The 24,430-nt window shown below is 45.2% G+C and overlaps 3 protein-coding genes across 4 annotated transcripts; 1 reads left to right on the top strand and 2 right to left on the bottom strand.

The window, feature by feature from the left end:
* Positions 1-413: 413 nt before the first annotated feature.
* On the bottom strand, positions 414-9,536 carry ada2b (adenosine deaminase 2b). Of its 2 annotated transcripts, none has more exons than XM_030341336.1 (10): positions 9,368-9,536; positions 8,341-8,746; positions 7,382-7,601; positions 6,909-7,119; positions 6,270-6,397; positions 3,414-3,504; positions 2,996-3,104; positions 2,321-2,478; positions 1,390-1,619; positions 414-846 (listed from the first exon to the last, which is right to left on the bottom strand). In XM_030341336.1, exons 2-10 carry the CDS (start codon positions 8,675-8,677, stop codon positions 729-731), a joined length of 1,602 nt encoding a protein of 533 aa, XP_030197196.1. In that variant the 5' UTR covers positions 8,678-8,746; positions 9,368-9,536; the 3' UTR covers positions 414-728. The 2 variants fall into 2 exon arrangements, with proteins under 2 accessions (XP_030197196.1, XP_030197198.1); XM_030341338.1 differs by having other exon boundaries at positions 1,417-1,619; positions 9,368-9,535.
* Positions 9,537-9,638: 102 nt separating this feature from the next.
* Positions 9,639-18,067, bottom strand: atp6v1e1b (ATPase H+ transporting V1 subunit E1b). Its single transcript, XM_030341357.1, has 10 exons — positions 17,941-18,067; positions 17,774-17,833; positions 16,817-16,882; positions 16,612-16,721; positions 15,965-16,031; positions 15,727-15,816; positions 14,808-14,876; positions 14,605-14,699; positions 13,271-13,358; positions 9,639-10,330 (listed from the first exon to the last, which is right to left on the bottom strand). The coding sequence occupies exons 2-10, from the start codon at positions 17,804-17,806 to the stop codon at positions 10,268-10,270; spliced, it is 681 nt and encodes a 226-aa protein (XP_030197217.1). The 5' UTR covers positions 17,807-17,833; positions 17,941-18,067; the 3' UTR covers positions 9,639-10,267.
* Positions 18,068-18,857: 790 nt separating this feature from the next.
* LOC115531968 (histone H3.v1) lies at positions 18,858-22,786 on the top strand. The gene is made up of 2 exons (XM_030341355.1): positions 18,858-19,004; positions 20,927-22,786. Exon 2 carries the CDS (start codon positions 21,133-21,135, stop codon positions 21,937-21,939), a length of 807 nt encoding a protein of 268 aa, XP_030197215.1. The 5' UTR covers positions 18,858-19,004; positions 20,927-21,132; the 3' UTR covers positions 21,940-22,786.
* Positions 22,787-24,430: the final 1,644 nt, after the last annotated feature.

Raw genomic sequence — 24,430 nt, 5'->3', positions numbered from 1 at the left:
TTGAGGACAGGGTGCCATCCAGTGCTAGGCTGTTTCTGGTCTTGGTTTTGTTCAGTCCCACAACTGAAAACACCCTCTCAGTGTCTGCGTTAATGCTAACTTCGGATGCAGGTTCAGTGGCGCTCAACAGCGCTATCGTCGGGTAGTTTGGAAAGGAACGAACGCGTCTCAAAAAAATGAGGCAAAAGAGTGTGTCACACGGTGAAACCGTGAGAGTTGGCAGCTCTTGTCTCCACCACATTGTTTTGATTAAGGGTTTGATTAAACCCCTGGGGTTTACAAAGTATAAACGGCCAGGCAAAAGTAATTTTTGCCAAGTTGTGAGTCATAAAACATGTGACTCTGGACTCACCATTTTGTCTTATGCTGAACATAGGAACTGTGTTCAAATGAACGAATAGCCGCCACACTTACCTAGTGGTTTCCCAAAGTCTTTTTAATTTGGAGTACCAACAAGCAGAATAAACACTCATAAATAACAAAGATGATGATTATGTTCTTGGGAAACTAATTCATTCATTGAACTTAACATTGACAGTTTATTGTAATACCATTGGCAAATAACAATAAAAAATGCTGCACCTCACCAGTAAGCTGTTTGTTCACGTGATCATTTGAACTTAAGGTACGTGCCTTCATATTTGTAATCTTCCATTAATCTGAAAGCTAAAGGAGCTTGTACGGTGTGCTTTGATCTCCTCATATTTGAGTTACAAACAGTAGTCAGGTTAAACAAATCCCTTTGTGGTCCGGCTTTGGTTTCCATTTGAGGAGATGAACGTGTCCCACTTCTCCCTCCAGTGCAGCAAACCCGCCTCCTTCAGGTGGGGGGGCAGGGAGCTGTATCTGTAGGGGGGGGGGCACAGCTGATGGTTATATTAAGCTCCACTCAGGTTGTGGGAAAGCAGAAACTGAAACACTGCAATACGGTTAATTAACGATCAAACCTGCTCCACCTTTCATTACTGTCCCGTTATCATTTCATCACAAATCGAAGGGGCTGTGTAATGAGCAATGTAAGAACACGTCATGTACTTAAAGTGGATTAACGTTGTGAAACAGCATTTGACGACACTATGTGAGTTCCACCCTGGGGCAACGGACTGTACCATAATGTAACCTCATATCAAGTCAATGCAACACTATGACATGCACAACAACATTACAAATACCACCAAACCTCTACAGTGGCATGACTAGGGTCCATACACATAAAACGAATTACCAACAACTAAGTTGGCGAAAGTTTATTATTAAATTGGTCGTTATCACTTTTATGTGGAGTTGTATGCAAATCAAGTTGCGTAGACTTCACTTTTGTGTATATTATTTATAATGCTGCATTTTTCAAGTCTCAGCACAGACTCTTTATAGCATTCTAAGCATTACTTGGACTGAATCACCAAAATGTCCCACTTGATAGAATTGGCGGCCAGCTCCTTGAGAGTCCCCAGGTTGGCCTTCAAGCCTCCGATCCCCACGAAGGCTTGGTAGAAGTCGTAGGAGAGGCCGGCGTTGCCGAAGAGTGAGGGATCGTCGGAGCTGATGACCAGGGGATGGCCCTCGGACATCAGCACCGCCGCGGGGTGGTTCCGCAGGTCCGACACCAGCCTCAGCACCTAGAGAACACACCCCGGGACACAATGCACCGACATTCATTCAGGCAGGGAGGTTGAAGACATTTGCAAAGCGCTGAATTGATGTATTCAACGCCCCTTCTGATGAGGATCACAGAACAACATTTGCACGTAAGCATGGGTTCTTTGTTTCTTCATGACTACGTGCGTCTTTTTATGCCTGATCTTTTATGAGTCATAACAGCATAGAACCCAACTAACACCCACGCCATCAGAGGTTGCTGTAATGCCCAGTCGGTTGTAGTGAAATCAAAGATAGTCGCCACTATATTGGTTTGATTTAGGGGTTGATCATTATGGTTTACTGAAGGTTGAACTCTATCCTGGTACAATGCAGGCTTTAAAGCCCGGCTCCACCAGGGTTTGGATGTTGAACTCTTGCCTGAATAGGCAGAGGAAACACACTACAGCTCATCCACCTCGCGGTGTCGTATGCGTGACCTACAGTCGACGCAGTCGTGAACCGGTTTGGGTTCTGCGTCGGGTTTTTAGTGAGCGGACCAATCACAGCCTTTGCTGCTGCGTCGCCTCGACGGAAGGTTAACATTTTTGGGAGTCGCACGTCCGGCCCTTGCGGCGGACATATGGGGTCTGTAAAGCCCCTTGCGTTGCGTCGATGTGGAAACATAACTAAGCCTTTGCACGGGACTGTCACTGAATGTGGTGGTGGGGTTTGAGCTGACCTGGTTGGAGATCGGACACAGCTCCACCGCCACGTTGCCTGCCCTGGCCAGCTCCTTGGCGAGGGGGTGGTGGGGCAGGGCGTAGCCGTGGCCGATGCGGGTGGTGTTCAGCAGCAGGGCGTCCAGGATGTTCTCGTCCACATCGGTGCCTTCCTCATCTACATGTACACGCAGATGTACGAATGTACGGTAAGAATCGACTCTATGAATGCATTCATGATATTCAACGTCAGGGGGCTTGACCACAGGGGGGCCTTGGGGGGCACATGACCCACCAAAAGGTTTTGTTGTTTGCTTATGCATCTTTTGAATTCCTATTACTGTCCCCTACTGTCTGCTGCAGAGAGGGATGTCTTATTTGATCTTTAAGAGGACATATTATGCCCCGAGGTGTGAGTATGATTAGCCGTTACAAATCTGCCTCTTCTGACATCACAAGTGGGCTTGTCCACCTAGATGTGTGCTGGATAGATCAGTCTACCAGCCTACCCGGTGGACTGTAGCAAACGTTGCTCGTCTATCCGTCACACAACTAGGTGGACACGCCCACTTGTGATGTCAGAAGAGGCAGATTTTCAAAACGGCTTGTAACGGCTAATCAAACTCGCACCTGGTGGTATAATATGTCCCCTTTAACACCTAAACATGGACTTGGAGAAAGCACAAAGGACCAACCTGTCTCCCCTGCGTGGAAGAAGTACGGCAGAACCAGTCCCAGGTTGGCCGGCAGTAACAGAGCGTCCTTGAAGTACCACAGGTTCCTCCCGCGGTCCTCCCGGCCGACCTTCAAACCACGCCCCCTATTTAGTCTGCTTGTCGGGGGCCATCTTGTTTTATTTCGATTCATGCTAGCCCATGTTCGGATAATTAATTATTATTGGATAGTGGTACGATTGGACTCTGTGTAACGCTCACACGACAAGATCTCCGACCACAATATCAAAACACAATCGTGATGTAGCAAACTGGATCGGGACGAATGCAATTATCCGGGCTTGTTGATTCGGATCGTAGTGTATGCCTGCCCTTAGTTGACTAGTCTGGGGTAAACTAGTGAAGGTATGGGACGAGTGGAGGGACGCGGGGATCTCACCAAGTCAAACCCTGCGACCACATCCGGGAAATCGCTCTGCATTTGGATGGCTTCCATCACGGCAGCCTTGACCCGAGAGACACTCAGAGACCTGGTGGCCAGAGACAAACCAAACATCATCATACTGGCCCCATGTGTGAGATCACAACAGAGACACACTCAGAGACCTGGGGCCCGTTTCAGAAAGCAGGTTTAGTGAAAACTCTGAGTTAGTTAACCCTGAGATGAGGGAAACTCTGGTTTTTCAGTTTCACAAAGCCAGTTCAGCTTTACTCTGAGTCAGTTACCCTGGCAACATAACCTAACCTGCTCGCTGGCAGGTTTTCTTCAACTAACCCCGAGTTTCTCCTGCTCTTAAGTTGAAGCCTGCAGACTGAAGGCAGTGGCAGACATGGCGTGTCCTTTTATTGAAGAGCCAGTTGCTGTCGAGGCGCAGATACTTGGATGTTTTATCATTCCCTGATGAGTAGACATCTGTTTGAGCGTTTCCGTTTCTCTGCATCATCAATCATTTATATAAACAATATTCCCAGCCCTCACATCGCCCACATGACAAATCGTGGACACGCTCAGTTCCGAGCCAATTCTTTGTATTGCACTTTGTTTTTTTGCCAACGGCAGTTTTTTGTATAACGTCGGTGATGCAGAGCATGTGTCCAAGGAAACTGTCTGTCGGGCTGTCCGAAATGTGACGAAACGGCTACTATGCACGTTTGTAGTGTTCCCAAGTAACAGACCCACCAGACTTCTCAAAGAAGAGTTCCACAGAATTGCAGGCATCAGTCTAAGCGGTGATTCATTTATGTCATAAAGCTTTGAGACTTGAAGCACTAATCAGTCAATTTGATATATTTTAGGGTTTCCAGGTGTGATTGGCTGCATAGATGGCACTCACATTCCTATCATAGCTCCTTCAATAAATGAAGGAGATTATGTGAATAGGAAATCTGTCCACAGCATTAATGTACAGGTAGGCCTAAATAGTAGCCTTTAACATTCCAAATGAAATATGCTTCACTATACAGCTAATTACTGTTCTCCACTGTGAAGATCATATGTGACGCAGCCCACATGATAAATAATGTGGAAGCGAAGTGGCCTGGGTCTGTGTATGACTCACGAATGTTTCGTGAGTCTACACTGAGTGCCAGATTTGCCCGTGGTGAGTTTATATATATAGTTTATATATCCAGTAAATAGTTGTATCCTATGATCAATATTGTGTTTCCTCCTATTGCAACTGAAACAATAAAGTGTATCTTACATTATCATAGGAGAGTTTGATGGTTATCTACTCGGAGACAGAGGGTACCCCTGCCAGCGCTATCTGCTGACCGTTTACCCTGACCCTGACCCTTGCCCACAGCAACACTACAACTTGGCTCACTGCAGGACACGAGCCAGAGTGGAGATGACCATCGGCATACTCAAGGCCCGGTTCCAGTGCCTTCGTAGGCTCAGGGTCACCCCGGAAAGGGCTTGTGACATTATAGTGGCATGTTTGGTTCTCCACAACATTGCCACTATTAGAGAAGAACAATGTCCTACTCTTTCCCCGAATGATCCAGATAATAATCCTGACCCTCCTGCTGATGCACGAGATGGAAGAGCTGTTAGAGACATGATATGCTTCAATCATTTCTAACTGACTCTGCCTTTTTTCTGTTGGCTATAATGGAGGTCAAATTTTAAGATAACCAGAAAACACAAATTTGGAGACTTGTATGTATAAAAGGCATTTAGGTGTTGCTTTCATATAGACAATTTTAAATACTGTCAGTGTTGGGATTTTTCTTTGTTTAGCAGATTTCCCTAATTACTTAAATATATCTATCACATGTTGAATGCAGCCACTAAATGCTGTTTAATGAGGGCAGGCTAAACAACATCACAATTGCTTGTACTTAAATTATACCTTATCTGTTTGAACTACATTTTTATATTTCATTTTTAGTTGCAGCCAAGTCCGTTTGGGGCCTGTTGGGTTGCACCTGTGCGCACAAACACACATATGGAATATAATTGTTGAATAAGTGGAACATTCAAGAGAATTTTTTTTTTATTTTTCTCAAGTACTCTGACTCGGTCAGCTATTTTTTTCCACGCGAGCTCCCGCTTTTTGGCTGCTGCCATAGTATTGCTTTTTAGTAAAAAGATATGCTCGCTTTCCGCATATGCAGTCATTAAGATTTGCAACTCCGCTGGGGAGAAGTAGGAGGATCGAGGCTTGTTAGTACTTGTTGCCATGGTGAATCATGTTATCTGTGTTCCATTGATGAGGGCTTTTTATATCCTCATGCACGAGCCTCACTCAGAGTTACCTTGACTCAGAGTTGATTGAACTAAGCGTTATCACCTGTTCTGAAACCGAAAATTCAGAGTTTTACAGCTCAGAGTTGGTCAACCTAGAGTTAAGGTTTTAACTTAGTTTGTTGAACCTGCTTTCTGAAACGGGCCCCTGGTGGAGAAAAACTAAACATCATCATACTAAGGCCATGTGTGATGACATAACATAGCTCATTGGTTTAATAAGATAAATGTAGCTGTTGTTTAGCTATTTGTTCATCTTTGGCCAGTCTTCTGTGATGTATAACTAGCCTGAGGTATCTCCAGAATACAGTCTGAGGAACATTAAACAAAATACATTGAGTACAATCTGTACACTTGATTAAGTGTGTAGATTAAAAGGAAGTACAATACAGTGAACTGTATCTTTGACTTAAGACTTGATGCTATTATTCTCTTTAGTTTGGTGCATTAAATTATAATTTATTTTAAATGAAGCAATTCTTTAGCCGGCCACCCACAGACTGGTGGCCATCACTGGGTATATTTAGCAGCCTACCTGTAGCCTACCTGTGGACGGTGATGATGATGCGAGTTCCCAGGAAGTCTGGGTGATCTTCCACAAACTGTTGCGTCGCTTCCTGAAACGTCTTCAGGTACCAGAGTTTATCGTGACGACTCCCGTCCAGCTCATACGTCTACAGCAGAGAGAGGCAACATCAGGCGACTTTAAAACAAAAAACAATTGACAGAATATGTAACAGTGTGTATTGGGGAGGGTATTATAGATAGTTGTTATTAATTGTCCTCGCTATTCTGGGCCAATAGTGTCGCAAGTAAAACATGCAGTAGGTCCCATCTGGTTGATCAAAACTGGATTAGATTGGATTCAATATATTGATTGACCAATTTAACAAAAGGTTCCACAACAGCCCGTGATTTTTTTTTCCAAGTGTGATTAAGGCACACCAAATCCCTGACAACCACTTTTTCTTTTTCAAGCATTTACTGTAAAAGCCCTGTCAGTTCCCTTTCAATTAACGGAAAGTGACTGAACTGAAAGTCTTCCTGCCTTGCATCAGCGCTTCATCAGCAGGGAACCGTTTCAGCCAATTCCGAGTTTAATCCGCATGTAATGGCAGTGTCTCACCTATAGAGGGAGACAAAGCAAACCGATCTACAAGTGGTGTGGAGTTGTCGTTCTCATACCCTGGCCAGCCCGCTCCGGAGCTCCAGGTACATGATGTTGTCCCTGCGGAGCTCCTCCAGCCCCTGGTACAGGTAGTCCCTCAGTACAGGCGCGTGGGTGATCAGACCCGACGCCACCACAAACTTCTTCTCAAACTTCTCCCAGGCGACGTCCTGGCTGGGGTACGCCAGGTCGGGTTCCTCAGTGAACATGGTGAGGTTCTGGATCAGACTGGTCGAAATCCAACAAACTCAATTTGACTTATTAAGGTTTTTCATGTGACTTCTTAAAGATGCTGCAGTTAAGATTTATAGCTGTAATTAAGTGTACTCTTATGAATGCCATAGCCATTGGTCGGCTATTAGTGAGGGAAATTATCTATTATATTTTACTGCCGATCCATGAGACGATTCAGATTAACAACATTAGCATTTTTACATTTCTACATCAATGCCGGCCAAGCCGGATGACAGCTAAGAGCTTTGGTATCAACCTGTTGTCAAAGGCTGCAGGGTCTCCCATCTTGGCCCGCAGGGTCTCCAGCAGATACCAGTAGGAGCAGTCCCAGGTGAGCCAGGGGTAGCCGGCGGAAAACACAAAGCGCACGGATCGGTCGCTGGTGAAGCAGATGTAGCAGTGGGGTCTGTAGGTGACGTTGCTCACCAGCCAATCCACGGACACCAGAGTGGAGCTGTGGATGTGCAGCGCCCCGCCTACACATAGCCGAGGTAGGAACGACAACGGTAAATAGACTGAAATGATGTAGTGCTTTCTTGTAACCAGAGGCCACCCAAAGCGCTTTACAATATTCGCCTCACAATCACCCATTCGCACACCGACGGCACCGTCAGCCCTGCAAGGCGACAGCCAGCTCGTCGGGAGCAGTCAGGGTGGGGCGTCTCGCTCAGGGACACCTCGACACTGAGCTAGGAGGAGCCGGGGATCGAACTAGCAACCTTGCGGTTACCAGACAACCCGCTCTACCACCTGAGCTTCTGCCGCCATAATGAGGTCTTGGATCGATGAACTTCAGATTTTAGGGGTCAGACCTTTACCCCTGAGCTGCCATGACGGCCAAACAGCAGCCATGCAAGATCACCTTTGGGATTGCAAGATGGACAATCTGGAATATGTATTTGCTGAAATAAGGGGATGGTATCTTTATAATCCTGATTGCTTTGGGTTGTATATGACCTCTGTGACATGTAACATTTGTGACACGGACTAAAGAATGCTGTCGTGCCAACAGTTGTATTTGTATTGTTATTCCGTATCATTGTTTTGTTGCAAAAAATGCTTAAAGGTGACATATTATATCACCAGGTGGTGATATAAAACCACCTGGCGATAGCCCTAACCCTAACCCTATCACCAGGTGATGATATAATACTCAGGTGTGAATACTCACACCTGGTGGTATAATATGTCACCTTTAATAAAAACTGAGATCACCTTTGGGCATCTTCTGAAGCAGGGCGAAGATGGGACTCTTCTCGATGAGCGGCTTGGCCTTGAAGAAGTGCATCGCCGGGGGGAACGCCGGCCGCGACATCTCCCGCCGTTTCATCCAACGGAGTCGGGCGTCCATCTTCGTCTCCGCGGGTGTCAGGGTCACCGTGCCGCCGATCTGCCGCGAGGTCTCCAGGCGGATGAGGGAGTCCCTCTGGGTGGGGTCGGGGGCCGCACGGCACACCGCCCCCCAGCCGAGGAGAACCAGGACCCCCCAGTTGGTGAGGCCTCCTCCTCTTCTCACTGAGAGCACCATGTCCTTAAATGACCATGACCGCATGTTCCACTAGAGGGCGCAGGTTGGCTCCTTTAACACTCGGTATAAATGGAGCATTTTCTTCATTGTGCGCTATGGGAGAAAAACAATATGACAGTGATTTTATTTGAATTGAATCCTTGATGCTTATGTCAGGCAGGTTCTTCTTCTGGAGGCCTAATTCTGCAAAACAACAAATGTTAACAGTGCTACCAGTATTTGGTGCAAATATAACCAGGCTCATAAAACATTGAGTGATCAGGCTGGGAATTGATTTGATAAGGGCGGTTAAAAAAAAACCTGTTTTGACTTGGAGACAGATATAAAAAAACAAGATATAATTATGTCAATCTTATTCAAGATATTGTTCTAAAATATACAACAACAGTTGGTTGTTTTGGTGTGGTTGTAATGTTGTAGCCTATGTATTAAGAATATTGATAAAAAGGCAACATACCCATCAATAGTTTCTCTGATGATTAAAAAGACTGAAGAGTAAAGGTAGCACTTTGATATAATGTGTATCCTTGACGCTCTTAAAAATATTCATACAAAGAGATCCTAGCTTTAAACAAGCTACATTTGAAACAAACCAAGCACCAATACCTGCCTATGGGGCCAGATGTCTCTTCTAGGATCAGATATTTTAAGCAACAACTCCTCACATACTTACCAAGCGCTCTAAAAACATAGAAATAAGTGGTTTATCCTTACATTATGGGCTTGCGGCGTCTTGTTTCAGCTTGCTCGTGCTCATCAACCGTCCACGGCAGACTACCCCGCCCAGCCACGCCAGCAACTGAGCTGTCCCATGGCGTTGGATAATCACGGCATTTTCTTCCTGACGAGAAACCATGTGGTCTACTAATAAAGGAAGCATGAATGGCCACTTTTACCAAACAGAAGAGGAGTACTTCTCGTTGATTTGGGAACAAGCGCCCATTGAGTCAATAAGTGGGCTTCCCATTAAAAAAAAAGAGAAGTGTAGGAGTTGATCATATTTTTTTACTTTGTTACATATTTTCAATAACAGACAATCAAGAACAAACAACCGTATACACTTATAATTTAATCACACCTCTGGAGTCCTGATATACACACACTGCAACCACAGCCACACATCCGATACACATATGTAATGTACGATAAATGTAACATACAATAAATTAACTTCACCAAATAGTCATATTTTTTCTAGTACTTCATTCACTCTGTGATTGGTCTGAGCAGACATAAAGTAAAACAATGCTCTTTGCAATTTGTAATGAGGGGCCAATGGATAATAGACCAATTGTAAGCAAGCAAAATAATATGTAATTCTTAGGATCTAATCAGCGCCTGAAATGTTAAACATCCAACCAATCACAATGTCCCTTTACTAAGCAGTGTCAGCACAATACACGTCTTATTCTTCGCTGCTCAAACCTCAGGTCTTACATTAGCGCTTCCAACCCGTACTTGTAGTTGCACAGAAACATTACAGCAATACGTCACAGAACAAAAATGTGTCTCCTCTTGAGTTGGAATTTGAATGGAATATAACTCTATCGACACAGGAATGGGATATTTTACACCACAAAATATAAAACAAAATGGAGACTTCTTGAAAGCAGCTCAATCCAAGAACTTGCGGTTGGGGTTCTTTCCGAAGAGTGCCACTCGTACTTCAGGCATCATCTGTAAACGGGAACACGTTGTTATATAATGCACAGAGAGAAGTGGAAAACAGCCATCTGAATCCACCAGTGCACGGTCCGAAACGCCTCACACTAGGGGGACTTGACCCAGACAAAAAACTGCAAAAGGTCTTGCATCACAATACATCTGAAAGCCAATTGTGGATGTTTAATAATTGCCTAAGAATAAGAAATACCAGACAAATGTTGCCACCGACCACCGTGGAAGAAACAAACACAAATCCCCAGAACAGATAGGAAACAACTCCCCTGCCTAGGCACCTCTTATTGTCAAAGGTTTTAAAATGAAAAAATGTAAAATGTTTTCTTCTCCCCAAGAGGTTTCAAAGAAGGTGCGGTTGCTGGGACTTGAAACCAGATCTCAGTCAAGATTAGGGTTTCAGGTTGTGTGCATCAACCCTCTCCGGTACACCACCGGGACACACAGAGAGAGAAATGCTCCGAAGTTATACTTATGGTTACGTCATATAGGAACCAATGTCATGTGAATTGAAGTGTAAAATGTATCGTCGACCACGTAATTGCTAGCATGTCTGTGGTCGAGTGGAGTGTCCTGACATTCACAAGCACTGCAGACCTGGGTTCCCACCAACAACACTCTCTTCAAACATATTGGATATTTTGAACCAATGTCACGTGATTTGTAAAGTCAATTATAACCTCTCACCAAATCCTTTCTGGTGCCTCTGTGGCGCAGGTGATAGAGCTGTTACATGTATGTTCTGGAGACATGTGTTCGATTCCTGCCATGGCTGGTTTTGTGGGAATGAATGTACGGTGAACGGATGATTGTGAATAACTGTCTGTGTGAATTGATTTCTGTGAATGACTTAATTCACATTAATCGATTTGCCCAGATGGAGATTCAGAATGAATGGGCGAGTGGGAATGACTGTATGGGAGAATGGATGGCTGTGAATGAGTGCACTCATTCACAGCCATCCAGTCCCCCAGACAGTCATTCGAAATGAATGTGTGAGAGTATGGATCCCTTCACTGGACATGTGTTCCCACCAACCACCGTGGAAGAAATCAAACACATGTCCCCAGAACAGATAGGTAACAGCTCCAATGCCGAGGCACCTCTTATTGGTCAAAGGTTCGAAAATTAATAAACTTAAATTATTGTCACCCTACATGTCTCCTACAAGTTTCAAGGAGAGTGTGGATGCCGGGACTTGAACCCATGTCTCCAGAACGCAGATGAGGTTAATTGTACTTCGACTCCCTCCAGTACACCACCGAGACGCACAGAGCTTACTGCTCGGAAGTTATACTTCTAGTTGACGTCAATGTCATGTGAACATAACATGTCAAATATAACTTCGACCTCGTAATGACTAGCATGTCTCTGGTCAAGTGGAGTGTCTTCACGTTATTAAGAGAAGATGGTCGTAAGCACTGCAGACCTGGGTTCAAGTCCCACCAACAACACTCTCTGCAAACATATTGGATATTTTGAACCGATGTCACGTGAATTGTAAAGTCAAATATAACCTCCCACCAAATCCTTTCTGGTGCCTCTGTGGCGCAGGTGATAGAGCTGTTACCTCTATGTTCTGGAGACATGTGTTCGATTCCTGCCATGGCAGGTTTTGTGGGAATGAATGTACGGTGAACGGATGATTGAGAATAACTGTCTGTGTGAATTGATTTCTGTGAATGACTTAATTCACGTTAGTCAATTTGCCCAGACGGTGATTCGGAATGAATGGGTGAGTGGGAATGATTGTCTGGGGGAATGGATGGCTGTGAATGAGTGCACTCATTCACAGCCATCCAGTCCCCCAGACAGTCATTCGAAATGAATGTGTGAGAGTATGGATCCCTTCACTAGACATGTGTTCCCACCACCCACCGTGGAGGAAAACAAACACATGTCCCCAGAACAGATAGGTAACAGCTCAAATGCCGAGGCACCTCTTATTGGTCAAAGGTTCGAAAATTAATAAAGTTAAATTAGTGTCTCCCTGCTTGTCTCCTAGGAGTTTCAGGGGGAGTGCAGTTGCCGGGACCTGAACCCATGTCTCCAGATCTCAGTCGAGATTATGGTTTCAGGCTGTGCGCATCGACCATCTCCGGTGTACCACCGGGACACACAGAGAGAGAAGCTCCGAAGTTATACTAACAGTTGACGTCATGTAGGAACCAATGTCGTGTTAAATCTATCGTCGACCACGTAATTGCAAGCATGTCTGTGGTCGAGCGGAGTGTCCTGACATTCACAAGCACTGCAGACCTGGGTTCAAGTCCCACCAACAACACTCTCCTCAAACATAGTGGATATTTTGAGCCGATGTCACGTGAATTGTAAAGTCAATTATAACCTCTCACCAAATCATTGCTGGTGCCTCTGTGGCGCAGGTGGTAGAGCTGTTACCTATCTGTTCTGGAGACATGTGTTCGATTCCTGCCATGGCAGGCACGACGAGTGGGCGCACTCCCGTGAAACTATCGCTTCCGTACTTGTCGAACGCATGCATGTGCAAACCGGGAAACCGTTGGGATAGATGAGAATCACAATAAAATGTGACGCCGAATTTGAAACAGCACATTGTAATTTCTGCACCTATTATCAAAATAGTTATTAGTAATACATTGAAAATTAGAGAATTAAGAGTAAAAATACTATCTCCTTCTGGAGAAGAGCAATACATTTCTTTCTGCTTCCGATACTTTTTTGCGGAAGCCAATCACCAAGCAGGCTTTTCCCCCTGGCACGCTATTGGCTGGTTTAACACAATGACGACAGGGAAGCGACGGCAAGCAGCCAATTGCGTACAAAATCGTTTTAATTGTTGATCACGCCTTGTGCTGAAGATTATGACAGCAGCCTCTCCAGACCAACGTCCAATCTACGATTGAGCTTGGTCTGGCATTAGCCAGGCTACTAATACGTCACCTTTTAAAGTGAACGTACCTGCTGAGCCATGAGATCCAGTCTGCTCTCCAGGGTGTTGGCCACCTTGATGTTCCCGCGGGCGTTGTACAGCTCAACACCTCCGGAGCTGAAGAGAGAGGCAGGAGTATAAATACCAAATACCAAGAGCCCTGTATACCACAAATACAAAGATTTGGTTTGAAATGTTATATTCTCTCAGCTCTATGCTAAAGCATGCAAATAAAATAATTAAAATCCAGCTCCATTTTTGTCAAATTAAATGCGTCTGAAAAACAGACAGTTAATTCGAGGGCTGGCACTAGTTCAAGGGTCACCATCGGGTCAAGCGAACGTAAAGACCTTTTTTTAGGTGTAGACAAAGCTTGAAAATCTTCAATGGCCCTAAATCAGGTAAGTCTGACGGTGACGAACTGATCTCATTTTCCCTATTGCGACTAACCAAGCATCAATGGTTGTTCTTGTGATGAGGGGGGCTCCTGAACCAACTGTCCAATTACACTGAATGTCATTAAGTGTTTTAAACTGTACACAACTTCAGGTTTCTTGTGCTTGAACGTCCCTAATTGATTGTTTTTGTGCCGTTTTACAGAGAGGGGGTGCGGACATTTGTATAAAAGAACCCCTTATGTTTTTTTCATGTTGACCAAAAAAAACCCAACAGTGTTACCCCCTGTGTTTTTTTTCATGACGACCAATAAAAAACAGTGTTACCCCTTATGTGTTTATCATGACGACCAATAAAAAACGACAGTTTTTTATTGGTCGTCTTTTATTGGTCGTCTTTTATTACCCCCTGTGTTTTTTTTCATGACGACCAATAAAAAACAACTGTTTTTTATTGGTCGTCATGAAAAAAAACACAGGGGGTAATAAAAGACGACCAATAAAAGACGACCAATAAAAAACTGTCGTTTTTTATTGGTCGTCTTTTATTGGTCGTCTTTTATTACCCCCTGTGTTTTTTTTCATGACGACCAATAAAAAACAACTGTTTTTTATTGGTCGTCATGAAAAACAACTGTTTTTTATGGTCGTTTTTTTTTTTTTTATGGTTCTTATGTTATTTTCCCATGATGACTGATGAAAAACAACAGTGTAGCTCTTTCTTCACATCTATGTAATAGTTACTCTTCCATTTTAATGGTAATCAGGGCATTTAGTAGACGCTTTTATCCAAAGCGACTTACATCGGTTAATGCACACATTGACGGCAGAGTCAACCATGCAAGGCGACAGCCAGCTCGTCGGGAGCAGTCAGGGTTAAGTGTCTTGCTCAGGGACACATCAACACCTTTTGCAAAGGATCGAACTAGCAACCTGTCGGTTACAAGACAACTTGTACAAGGACGTACATGTCTGGGGAGAGGTAGTTGTCCTGGTCGATGCGGACTTCCAGGTTGATCTTCACTGCTTCCTTGAAGGCAGGAATGCTCCTCTGAATGGAAGCCTGGAAAGAAAAACCACGACAACACGGCAACAAGTTCATTATGCTCCCAAACCAAGATATGGCTTAGTGCTTGCGCTTCATAGCTCAGTCAGAGATGAGTTCAGCCACCTGCACCATTTGGACGTCCTGCTTGCGGCAGCGAATGGTCACTTTGGGCTCCAGAAGTTGAAAGAATCCCTGATGAAAAAAAACCACAGGATTAAATTCCAGGTAAAGGAAGGTTTGACATGATGTCACCCGCAAAGGCGAAAAGCTCAAAGCCTCCATCTTGGTGCTACTCACCATTCTAGTAATCAGGACAAAGACGAGAACTACTAGTTGCGTGGTGATCCAAGGATGTTTTTTCAAAAAGTAGCAGCTTGATGGCGTCTTGGACCCCCCTACACCAGTAGGGCTCAAGACTCTAGGGCCCCTATAGGGCCCCTATAGACTCTAGGGCCTCTGTAGGGCCCCTATAGGGGCTCTAGAACAGGGATCACCAACCTTTTTGAACCTGAGAGCTCCTTCATGGGTACCGAGTCATATGAAGGGCACCCAGTTTGAATCACTCTTCTGAAGTAACAAATTTGCTCAGTTTGCCTTTAGTTATATATTATGATTAATGATACTCGTCTATGTGAAGACACCGATCATGTTAATGATTTCTCACGATAATTCTCAACAATGACTTAAAAAAGGTGGGAAAGAGTTGTTCAAGAATGAGTAGTGCTATTTCAGAACAGGCCTGCGGGCCCGCTGGTGCCCGCGGGCCCTGTGTTGGTGACCCCTGCTCTAGGGCCCCTATAGGGCCCCTATAGGCTCTAGGGCCTCTGCTGTAGGGCCCCTATAAGCTCTAGGGCCTCTGCTGTAGGGCCAATATAGAGGCCCTATAGCGGCCCTACAGCCCTATAGAGGCCATGACCTACTAGGGCCCCTATATGCTGTAGGGCCTCTGCTGTAGGGCCCCTATAGGGCGGTAGGGCCACTATAGGGGCCCTACAGGGGCTGTAGGGGGTCACATCTGCGCCGCGGGGGTGGCTCCACAGACCTGTAGGAGGAGGCCGTCCATCAGGGCCGGGTACCTGGCGGGGTCCTTAGCGATGGTGGCCAGCCGCTCACGCGCCTCGTTCAACATTTCCTGAGGACACACGACGGACCACGAGTGAAGTAAACAACACCCCGACACGAGGTTCTGAGTGAGGAAGGGGCTGCACATTGGATGTGGGCGGCCGGGGAGAGAGCGTCGGGAGGAATGTGTTGTTCCACGGTCACGACAGAGGACTCACCGAGATCATATCATCACGCGCTTTGAGTACTTTGAGGCGGGCCTGGTTCATCAGGTTGGACATCTGACTGGAAGGGGAACACACACACTACTCATGAGAAGGGATCCAGTATTTCCCCCGGCACTGTATGGTTAAGGCGGCCTTCTTAGAAACAATAGGGCCCCGCCTTGACTACCAATGTATAGAAATATATATATATATATATATATATCATTTTTTATAAAAAAAATATTTTTTTTACTATTATGCATTAACAAAGTACAAAACTCCCGTAGGGAAAGAAAACATACTTCCATCAGGTACAAAAACTAAAGATAACTAAATTGGAGAACTGTCTTACTTCCTGTAAAATGTAATATGCTTGATCCTCCAATAAAAAGATTTATAAAAAAAAATAATAATAACTAAAGATAAATAATGTTATACTGTTCACAACAATAGTCATGGCATAAAGCTTTTTGAATGGTATACACAGGCATCGCTGACTCAACCTAGTGCACAATTAAATTGTTCAATGATGATGAGAACTAAATACAATTATGGAAGTCACTGATCACGGGACAATGCTGGCACAGCCCCCCCCCCCCCCCGCCCTGGGAGAGAGGAAGTTGAGGACACAGCCCAGACGTGACTCACTGGCTACTCACATTTTCTTCTGCTGCTCGATCTGCTTCTCCTTCTTCTCGTAATACTCCATGATCTTCAACCGCTGTGTCTGCACTAGCCGGCCCTTCTCGATGTTGAACTCCTCTTCTGCCTGCATGGGGACACACACGCGCACAATGACATTTGGTAAAAATACTAAGTTATTATCTAGTCTGGTCCAGAAAATGGGACTGTATGTTACGGTACCTTGGCATCGATCTCCTCGGCCTTCTCATTGGCCTCCTGTTCAATGAAGGCCATCATGTGCTTGATCTGAAACAGAGACACATTAAACCTGAATGGTGACGCAAAACCAAGGCTTTTATGTTTTTAGGTGCAATGAAAGAATATAATATAATATAATGCCTTTATTGTCATTGGGTTTTCAGTACAACGAAATTGGAGAGCTACTCCAGTAAGGTTCCTCATTAATCATAAAAAAATCATTTCTCCCTTCATTCATTGCAAACATTCACACAATACACACACACCCACACCCGCACCCGCACACACACAGATGTATATCATATAGGCTACAAAGGTGATGCACATCTCTCCAGGGATGTCAAAATTGTTTTAATTAAAACTAGTTTTAAAAAATGTACTCCCTAAAGACCATTCAATGTTCTTTAGGGAGCATTCCTTGACTGTAACTAACACCCTGGCGTTGAATTTGTCATGTTTAAGAATTGTCACTATGCATCAAACTCATCTCCATTACCTACTTTAGATGTGGGGCTACATTTTCTGAATGTGGTTGCGGTTATTTGGAACAACGTGTGTAACCAGTTATCCAATGCTTCATTCAAATGTCCCTTTTAGGCATCGGCATCGATCACGTGACCAGGGGAACCCGCCACGGCCATCTGCAGTGCAGTTTAATCGTGTATGTTGTTGCCTATTCGGAAAATATCTAACGTAATGCAATATCGGTGCTAAAACCGAATGGCAAAAATGACGATACATGGACCTTGTAAAGTAATTAATAATAGATGTATAATATTATCCCTGTGTCAATGTCACTCCTTGTTCAGCGTTGCATAATGAGACACAGCAGAAAACGAAGGTTACCCAGCAGCCATTTCAACATAAATAGTAAATAAAGATAATGTATAAATAGCGAAGGACGCATTAATGAATCGTGAAGGTTAAAATGAAACGTACCTGCTTCTGTACGTCGGCATCGCTGAGCGCCATGGTTGCAGCCGTCAAGATCCGCTAGGCCTACGAGAAATGCACTTGTTTAGAATAATTTCGGAATAAATGAACGTAAAAAAAAAGGCAATCAAATCGTGTGTTACGATGGGAAAGAAATAAGAAATATATATAACCTGGAATTGGAGGTAACGGAAATATGGAATTAATCGCTGCAGTCGTGACTCGTAAAGATGTCTACGGAGGATCAGCTGATTTTCGATGTCACGTGATGCGACTTCCGGCTCAATAGCCAATAGGATGGGATCTCCAATCCTCCGGTAGGATATTTTAATTCAGTCAAGTCATCTTTCAGGGGAGATATAGACGATATTTTTCTTTGTTAAGGAAATGTAAATGTATTTTATATGTGCATGCACGCCACTCTCAACTGCTAGAATAAAGAAGGATTGTTCATCAAATGTTGTATCACGTGGAATGTGACGCATCATATGTCTGCGTTTGGCACTATTCTAATGTACGCAATGTCATATTGACCAACAATATCCTAAAAAAAATGCCCAAGCTTTACTGTCCCACTTACATTTATCATTTGGATATCTACATATATCGCAAAACCAGAGTGGGCACATTGTTTGATGTATTATTTTGAACTATTTAACAATGTGTCCAATAATTATAAATGAGTGTTCGCTGCGTTAATGTACGTCAATTTATTGAGCTGCATTGTTACTGTAATTGAGAAATTATATAATTGCTGATTTGTGTGTGTGAAGGAAAGACTGAGAGGTAGTGCGATGTGTGTTGTTGGGGAGCGAGAGCGCTAGAGCGGGGTGGGGGGGGGGGCGAGAGAGAGAGAGAGAGAGAGAGAGAGAGAGAGAGAGAGAGAGAGAGAGAGAGAGAGAGAGAGAGAGAGAGAGAGAGAGAGAGAGAGAGAGAGAGAGAGAGAGAGAGAGAGAGAGAGAGAGAGAGAGAGAGAGAGAGAGAGAGAGAGAGAGAGAGAGAGAGAGAGAGAGAGAGAGAGAGAGAGAGAGAGAGAGAGAGAGAGAGAGAGAGAGAGAGAGAGAGAGAGAGAGAGAGAGAGAGAGAGAGAGAGAGAGAGAGAGAGAGAGAGAGAGAGCGCCTCACTGGAGCGTAGCGTTGGCTTGTCATGTGGCAGTTACAGCATGCCTGTCTGCCTCTCAGTGCCGTGTGTCCGGTGCGTCGCTCTCTGATCCAAAGCATCTCAGCAACTCTTACAGTAAGCTGTTCTCAAAGTGTGCCCAGGTAGACCTCTTTTATTATTGCTCTTCTCTGTCTGTCTCCATCTGTCTGTCTGTCTCTAAAGAGAATCTGCCATCATCCACAGAACAACATGAATAACTGCTTTGTTTTGTTGTTTCTCTTTTACGGTTAATCAAATGAGAAGAAAAGTGATACATGAAATCAAGTGATATTATACATCCAATGAATTGTATTGTACGATTTGCATAGATAGGTCGTTAAAAGGTCACTTGTTACTATTTTAGCGTAGCCATGGCTAATCAAACTTTCTATAAAGGGAGGAAAGGAAATATAAAGAAAGAGATGGGTTGATCTTATTCATGTTTATTTAGGGATTTTGGGCATTTGTTTTTATTCAGCCGCATCCTGTTTTGATTTAGCACGCTGACCTTGTCTTAATTGTGATTGATTTTGGGGTCAATGATATTTGACGTTCTGTGTATGTGTCACTTGTGTGTGACTATATCAAGGGCTCCACATTGCAATGATTGTGTTCCCTGGCCAAAGACAGGTGTTTGGCTTTCCAAGATCACTGGAAATCCAATTACACAAGTAGGCCAATAAATAAACAAAAGTTCACACAGTTGAAATAGTTTGTTGATTTTAAACAACATACCGTTACTTAGGAAACCGTCTGGGGTTGATTTCCAAGTTGTCTGGTGAGTTTTAATGTTTAAACACATCTCTTCCCCCAATCTGGTCCTTCCTCCTATAGGCCTCAGCCTATTGGCCAGCAGGACTCCCAGCTTAGACCTGGAAATGAGTCACCACCAAAAAGGTGGCCACTAATTTGGATGACTCATTCCAGTTTTACGTCATTACAAATGAATGATTCCTTATGGATGACCCAACATGATTGTTTGTACTTGGGATAAAGGATGATGTTTGTGAAATGACTGTATATTTCCAAGCAGAGATAACAGCGAGTTAAGACGCAAACAGTACTGCTGTTGGTGCATTGGTAAACTGGAAGACCTTCTTATTCTTCATTGCAAGTGTAGGAACTTCTTTGGGGGTTTTGATGGAAGTCCCCTTGGATAGAAGTGTTTCCTTCTGAACACTGGTGCCAAGTTTCACAAGCTCACATGCAACCTGGTGTGAAAGTGGCGGCCCATGGAAGAACAAGGGTTGAAAATAGCTATTCTGGGCCTTAAAGGCTTGTAAATATTTTCCACCAGCCAAGTGGATACATGGAGCGAGTGTGAAGAGGGACGTTTTTATACCAAGAAGTGTCAGTAAAGGTTATATTAACAACCGTCTATGATTTATTTGGCATATAGTAGAATCAAACAAAATATTGGTCTAGTTTCCAAAAATCACAGCTGTATGTTTTTGGAATTTCAGGGCAGATTTTGAAGGTCTGACATCACGATCCCTGTTAATCCTTACTCCTGACCACTGCTGACGTCACGGTGAATCTTTGGAATGGCTTCCACTCTCTGGTGACAGATGGAGATGTATATAGTGCCTAAAGATAGAAAGATATGCAGGGACAGGGCTATACATAGAAACATAGCTGCTGCAGCCCACAGCCGTGCCGGCACAACTTTTCCGATCTGAAAATGTGCTTGTGTCTCAACGGGCACGATCGCCTTGGCTGCTCTGGAAACATAACGACCACGGGACCAAAAAAATACCACGGGAAAGCATTGGATAATTAATTGATAACGAAATACAAAAAAATGAATAGTAATACTTTGGTAATATTGTATGTGTTTTTATAATTCTTAAATAGTATCATTTTAAGTATCTATCATTGTTATATGCATTGCTTTATGCCTGCACTGGTATAAACTGTATGCTGGTATCTATATATAACTCAAATGTGTGTTATATTGAATGATGAAGTCGATATAAACCTGGCTCTCTGTTGCCGTGACGCTGGGCTTCTCTCCGCAGCCCGTCCGGCCTTCACTCTGGAGGGAAAGGCTCGGGAGGCGACGACCAGCAGGGAGGACGGGGGCGCCGGTGGGGCCTCCTCCCTGTCTGGAGACACCGGCCCCGATTGGCTAAGCCGTGGCCCCGCCACCCTGCCCCTGAGCCAGGGGGACGTCCCTCCGGGCCCCTGGCAGAGCGAGAGCCTCCTGGCCGAGTCCTGGTCCACCATGGGCGACCCCGACCCCGAGGACGCCAAGAGCCTGGACAGCAGTGAGGGAGGGGTGCTGCTCCCCGGAGAGGAGAACAACTCCTCCCCCTCCGACATGGTCCACCTGGAGCGGGAGGACGAGGAGGAGGAGGCTGTGGAGACCGAGGAGGAGGAGGAGGAGGAGGAGGCCGAGGAGGTAGAGACGGCCGGAGGCGAGGAAGAGGACGACATGCAGAGCAGCGTTCTGAGTATGTTGGGCGGGGAGCAGGAGCTGGAGGAGCTCCGGCGGGAGCAGGAGGAGGAGGAGGAGCAGCAGCAGCCCCGCCACCTGAGCTCCCAGCTCCTGGTGGCGGCGGCCGAGGACGCGCTGCGTGCCGGCGGCCGCCGCCACCTCTCCGGGCGGGAGGCCTCCACGGCCACGGCCCCAATGCCCATCTTCAAATTCCAGCCGCCCTCTAGCACGTCTACGCCCGTGCCCTCCATCACCTCCTCCTCCTCCTCCTCCTGCCGCCCCTCGGAGGTGGTGGAGGAGCAGCGGTACTCCCGGCAGGAGCTCCTCCCCCCCCCGGTCCTGGTGCCCGTGGTCGCCGGCCAGCCCACCGCCGCCGCCGACCAACCGCGGTTCTCCCAGATTCCGCTGGGCTCCGTGGGAGATGAGAAGGTTCCGGGCCACAGAACCCCACAGAACCCCACGACGGAGGCTCCCGCCGCCGCCGCGGAACCGGCCGGATCGACCGACCTGCCGATGATGCTGTGCGGGGGGGCGGTTCTGGTGGCGGTGGTGGGCGTGGTGGCGTACGGTGCCTTGGCCTACGGCAGGAAGTAGGACGTCTGTCTGCTGGAACGCTGGTGGAGTGGGGTGGGTTTTGGGGGGGGGGGGGACTGCTGTTTTACACGTCTTTGGTTCCACCCAGAATGAACCTGCACACGAGTCTTGATTCACTTTGGATTTTGGATTGGTGACACAATGCAATAGAGTAAGAACGGCAGGGGTTTGGTTTGTAATGGTAACGTAGGGAAGGTCTGAGAGTTGTCAAGGGAGGGAACAGAAAAGAGCAGAAGTAAACAAAAAACACCATAGTGATTTGTGTATTTCCGTCACTGATAGCGGACAAACGGATATGGCATTGACAACAAATAACACTCAAACTATAGCCCTTAAATCTTACTTTAAGCAGCTTTAAGAGTAAAGGCCAAAGTGGATATTAACCTCACGTGCACGAAAGAGAATTACTGGGGGATGGGGAGATCTCCCAAGCTTGGGTTGCTTTGTGACATCTAGGCAAACAGGGAAGACCTTTTTTAGATTTTGAATTCAACTTGAAGTGGCTAGCAAACAATTTACACCAGATGATTACACTGTTCTTCATGAGATATTCCACTATTTTCCCTCTGCAAATTCTGGATTACCATGTTTAGTGACCTTCAGTATAACGTAATAGTATATTGGTATATTGGTGTACTGTAAGATGAAGATACTTGATGATACCTCAGCCCACACAGAGCTCAAGGCCTTCATTTCTGAGTATAACTGGTGCGCAACTCGAGGAAAATGTTAACGTGGGGAGGAGATAGTAATTAAGCTATGGTATTAATGCTAACACTGTTATCATTCTTTGTGTGACTTTTATACCACGGAAGAGCGATCAATAAATTACAACTGATATAATCTATTAAGATTCATAATGCTTATTTTGACTCTTTTCACTGCCATTAAAGGTCAACCATGCTCAATGTGACGAACATTTAATATAGGAAAAAACATGAATGTAGCGAATCAGGATTTATTTTTGTCCTAATTCCAACCACAGAACCTGATGCAAACACAATCTTAGTCCAACAAGGTACCATCAACCGATATGTGCGATTTTAAACTATATTTAATAACTGGTAGCCCAGTGTTTTCAGTGGATCGGATCGATCCAAGAACTGTATTTGTAACAAACAATGAAATAGGAGTGGAAATGCCTACAGGATTGTGCAAAAACAACAGTAGTGACAAAAATAAGCAACAATATTTACAGTAAAAAGAAGCACACTATTTGCAATAGGGGTACATCTAGTGTGTGTGTGTGTGTGTCTTTTGTGACAATCCCCTGTCGGCGGCGGCTGCGATTCCCGAAACAAATGCTCAGGCAGGGTTGCGGTGCAGCGGTGTTATTGCGTGCAGCTCACAATAAAAAGGGGAAATCATACATCAACTTAAGTTTCTTCCACACTGGGGCAAAAAGGGTGAGGGGTCTCTGGGTCCGGGTCCGGGTCCGGGTCCGGTCCGTCGGTGAGGTCGGCGTGGCTACCGATCCCAGCTTCTCCCGCTCAGTCCGCCACTGTCTCCCACTCGGCACGAGCCACATGGCTGAGAGAGCCCCGAATGAGTGGAGAAGCAGGCTATTTAAGCTGCTTCTCCACCTATTCCTCAGGTGCTCTGTAACTCCTTAATTGGTAACGGCCGGGTTGCCACAATGTGTGTGTGTGTGTGTGTGTGTGTGTGTGTGTGTGTGTGTGTGTGTGTGTGTGTGTGTGTGTGTGTGTGTGTGTGTGTGTGTGTGTGTGTGTGTGTGTGTGTGTGTGTGTCCCTGGCGAGATCAGTGTTCCCAGTCCTGAAGGCCAGGGGAAGGAATCGAAACTTTGTGGGCAACATTGTGGTAAAGGCAATTGTTGTGAAGTAGCCAAGACGTGCTAATTTAATTAGTCTTACAACAGCATGGTCAAGGGCCACGGATGGTGTGCTTCGTAATTCACTATTGATCAGCTACGAAGATAATCTACATGTGGTAACAAGAATTGAAAACACAAAATCCCATTAAATGACCAATAAAATTCAATAAACACAACAGACACATTCACTCCGATGTGTCAAGGTCGCCCTCTAGTGGTTATCTGTGCTCACTGCCATAACCAGGCTATAATTTCCTTTACTGATCGAATGACTGTGTCGAATGACATTTTAATTGATACATGTTTACTCCGGGTCAATATCAATGCATGGGTCGATCATCACTCCCTGAATAAAACCAGAACGACCTTTTAATCTGACAATGATAGGCCCGTCAATTCAAGTCATTTTTACCAATAACCTAAGACATTGTTTTTGTCTTGCCATTTTCTATGTATCGGCTAATGGGTATCTGCAGGTTTCAGCAAGTCAAGACTTTTTAAGACCTTTTTAATATCACCTTGAATGAAATTTAAGACCTAAAACACACGATGGTGGGGGGATCCCGCTGTATTATAACCCAAGCATAGCATGTGTGTCACTCAATGAGACTCATTAACCTACTCATTGTCGCAGACTAGCTAGCAAACACCCAGGTAAT

The sequence above is a fragment of the Gadus morhua genome, chromosome 19, assembly GCF_902167405.1.
Source record: "Gadus morhua chromosome 19, gadMor3.0, whole genome shotgun sequence".
Lineage (NCBI taxonomy): Eukaryota > Metazoa > Chordata > Actinopteri > Gadiformes > Gadidae > Gadus > Gadus morhua.
The sequence above is the reverse complement of the archived record's forward strand: the minus strand, read 5'-3'. Positions and strand labels throughout refer to the sequence as shown.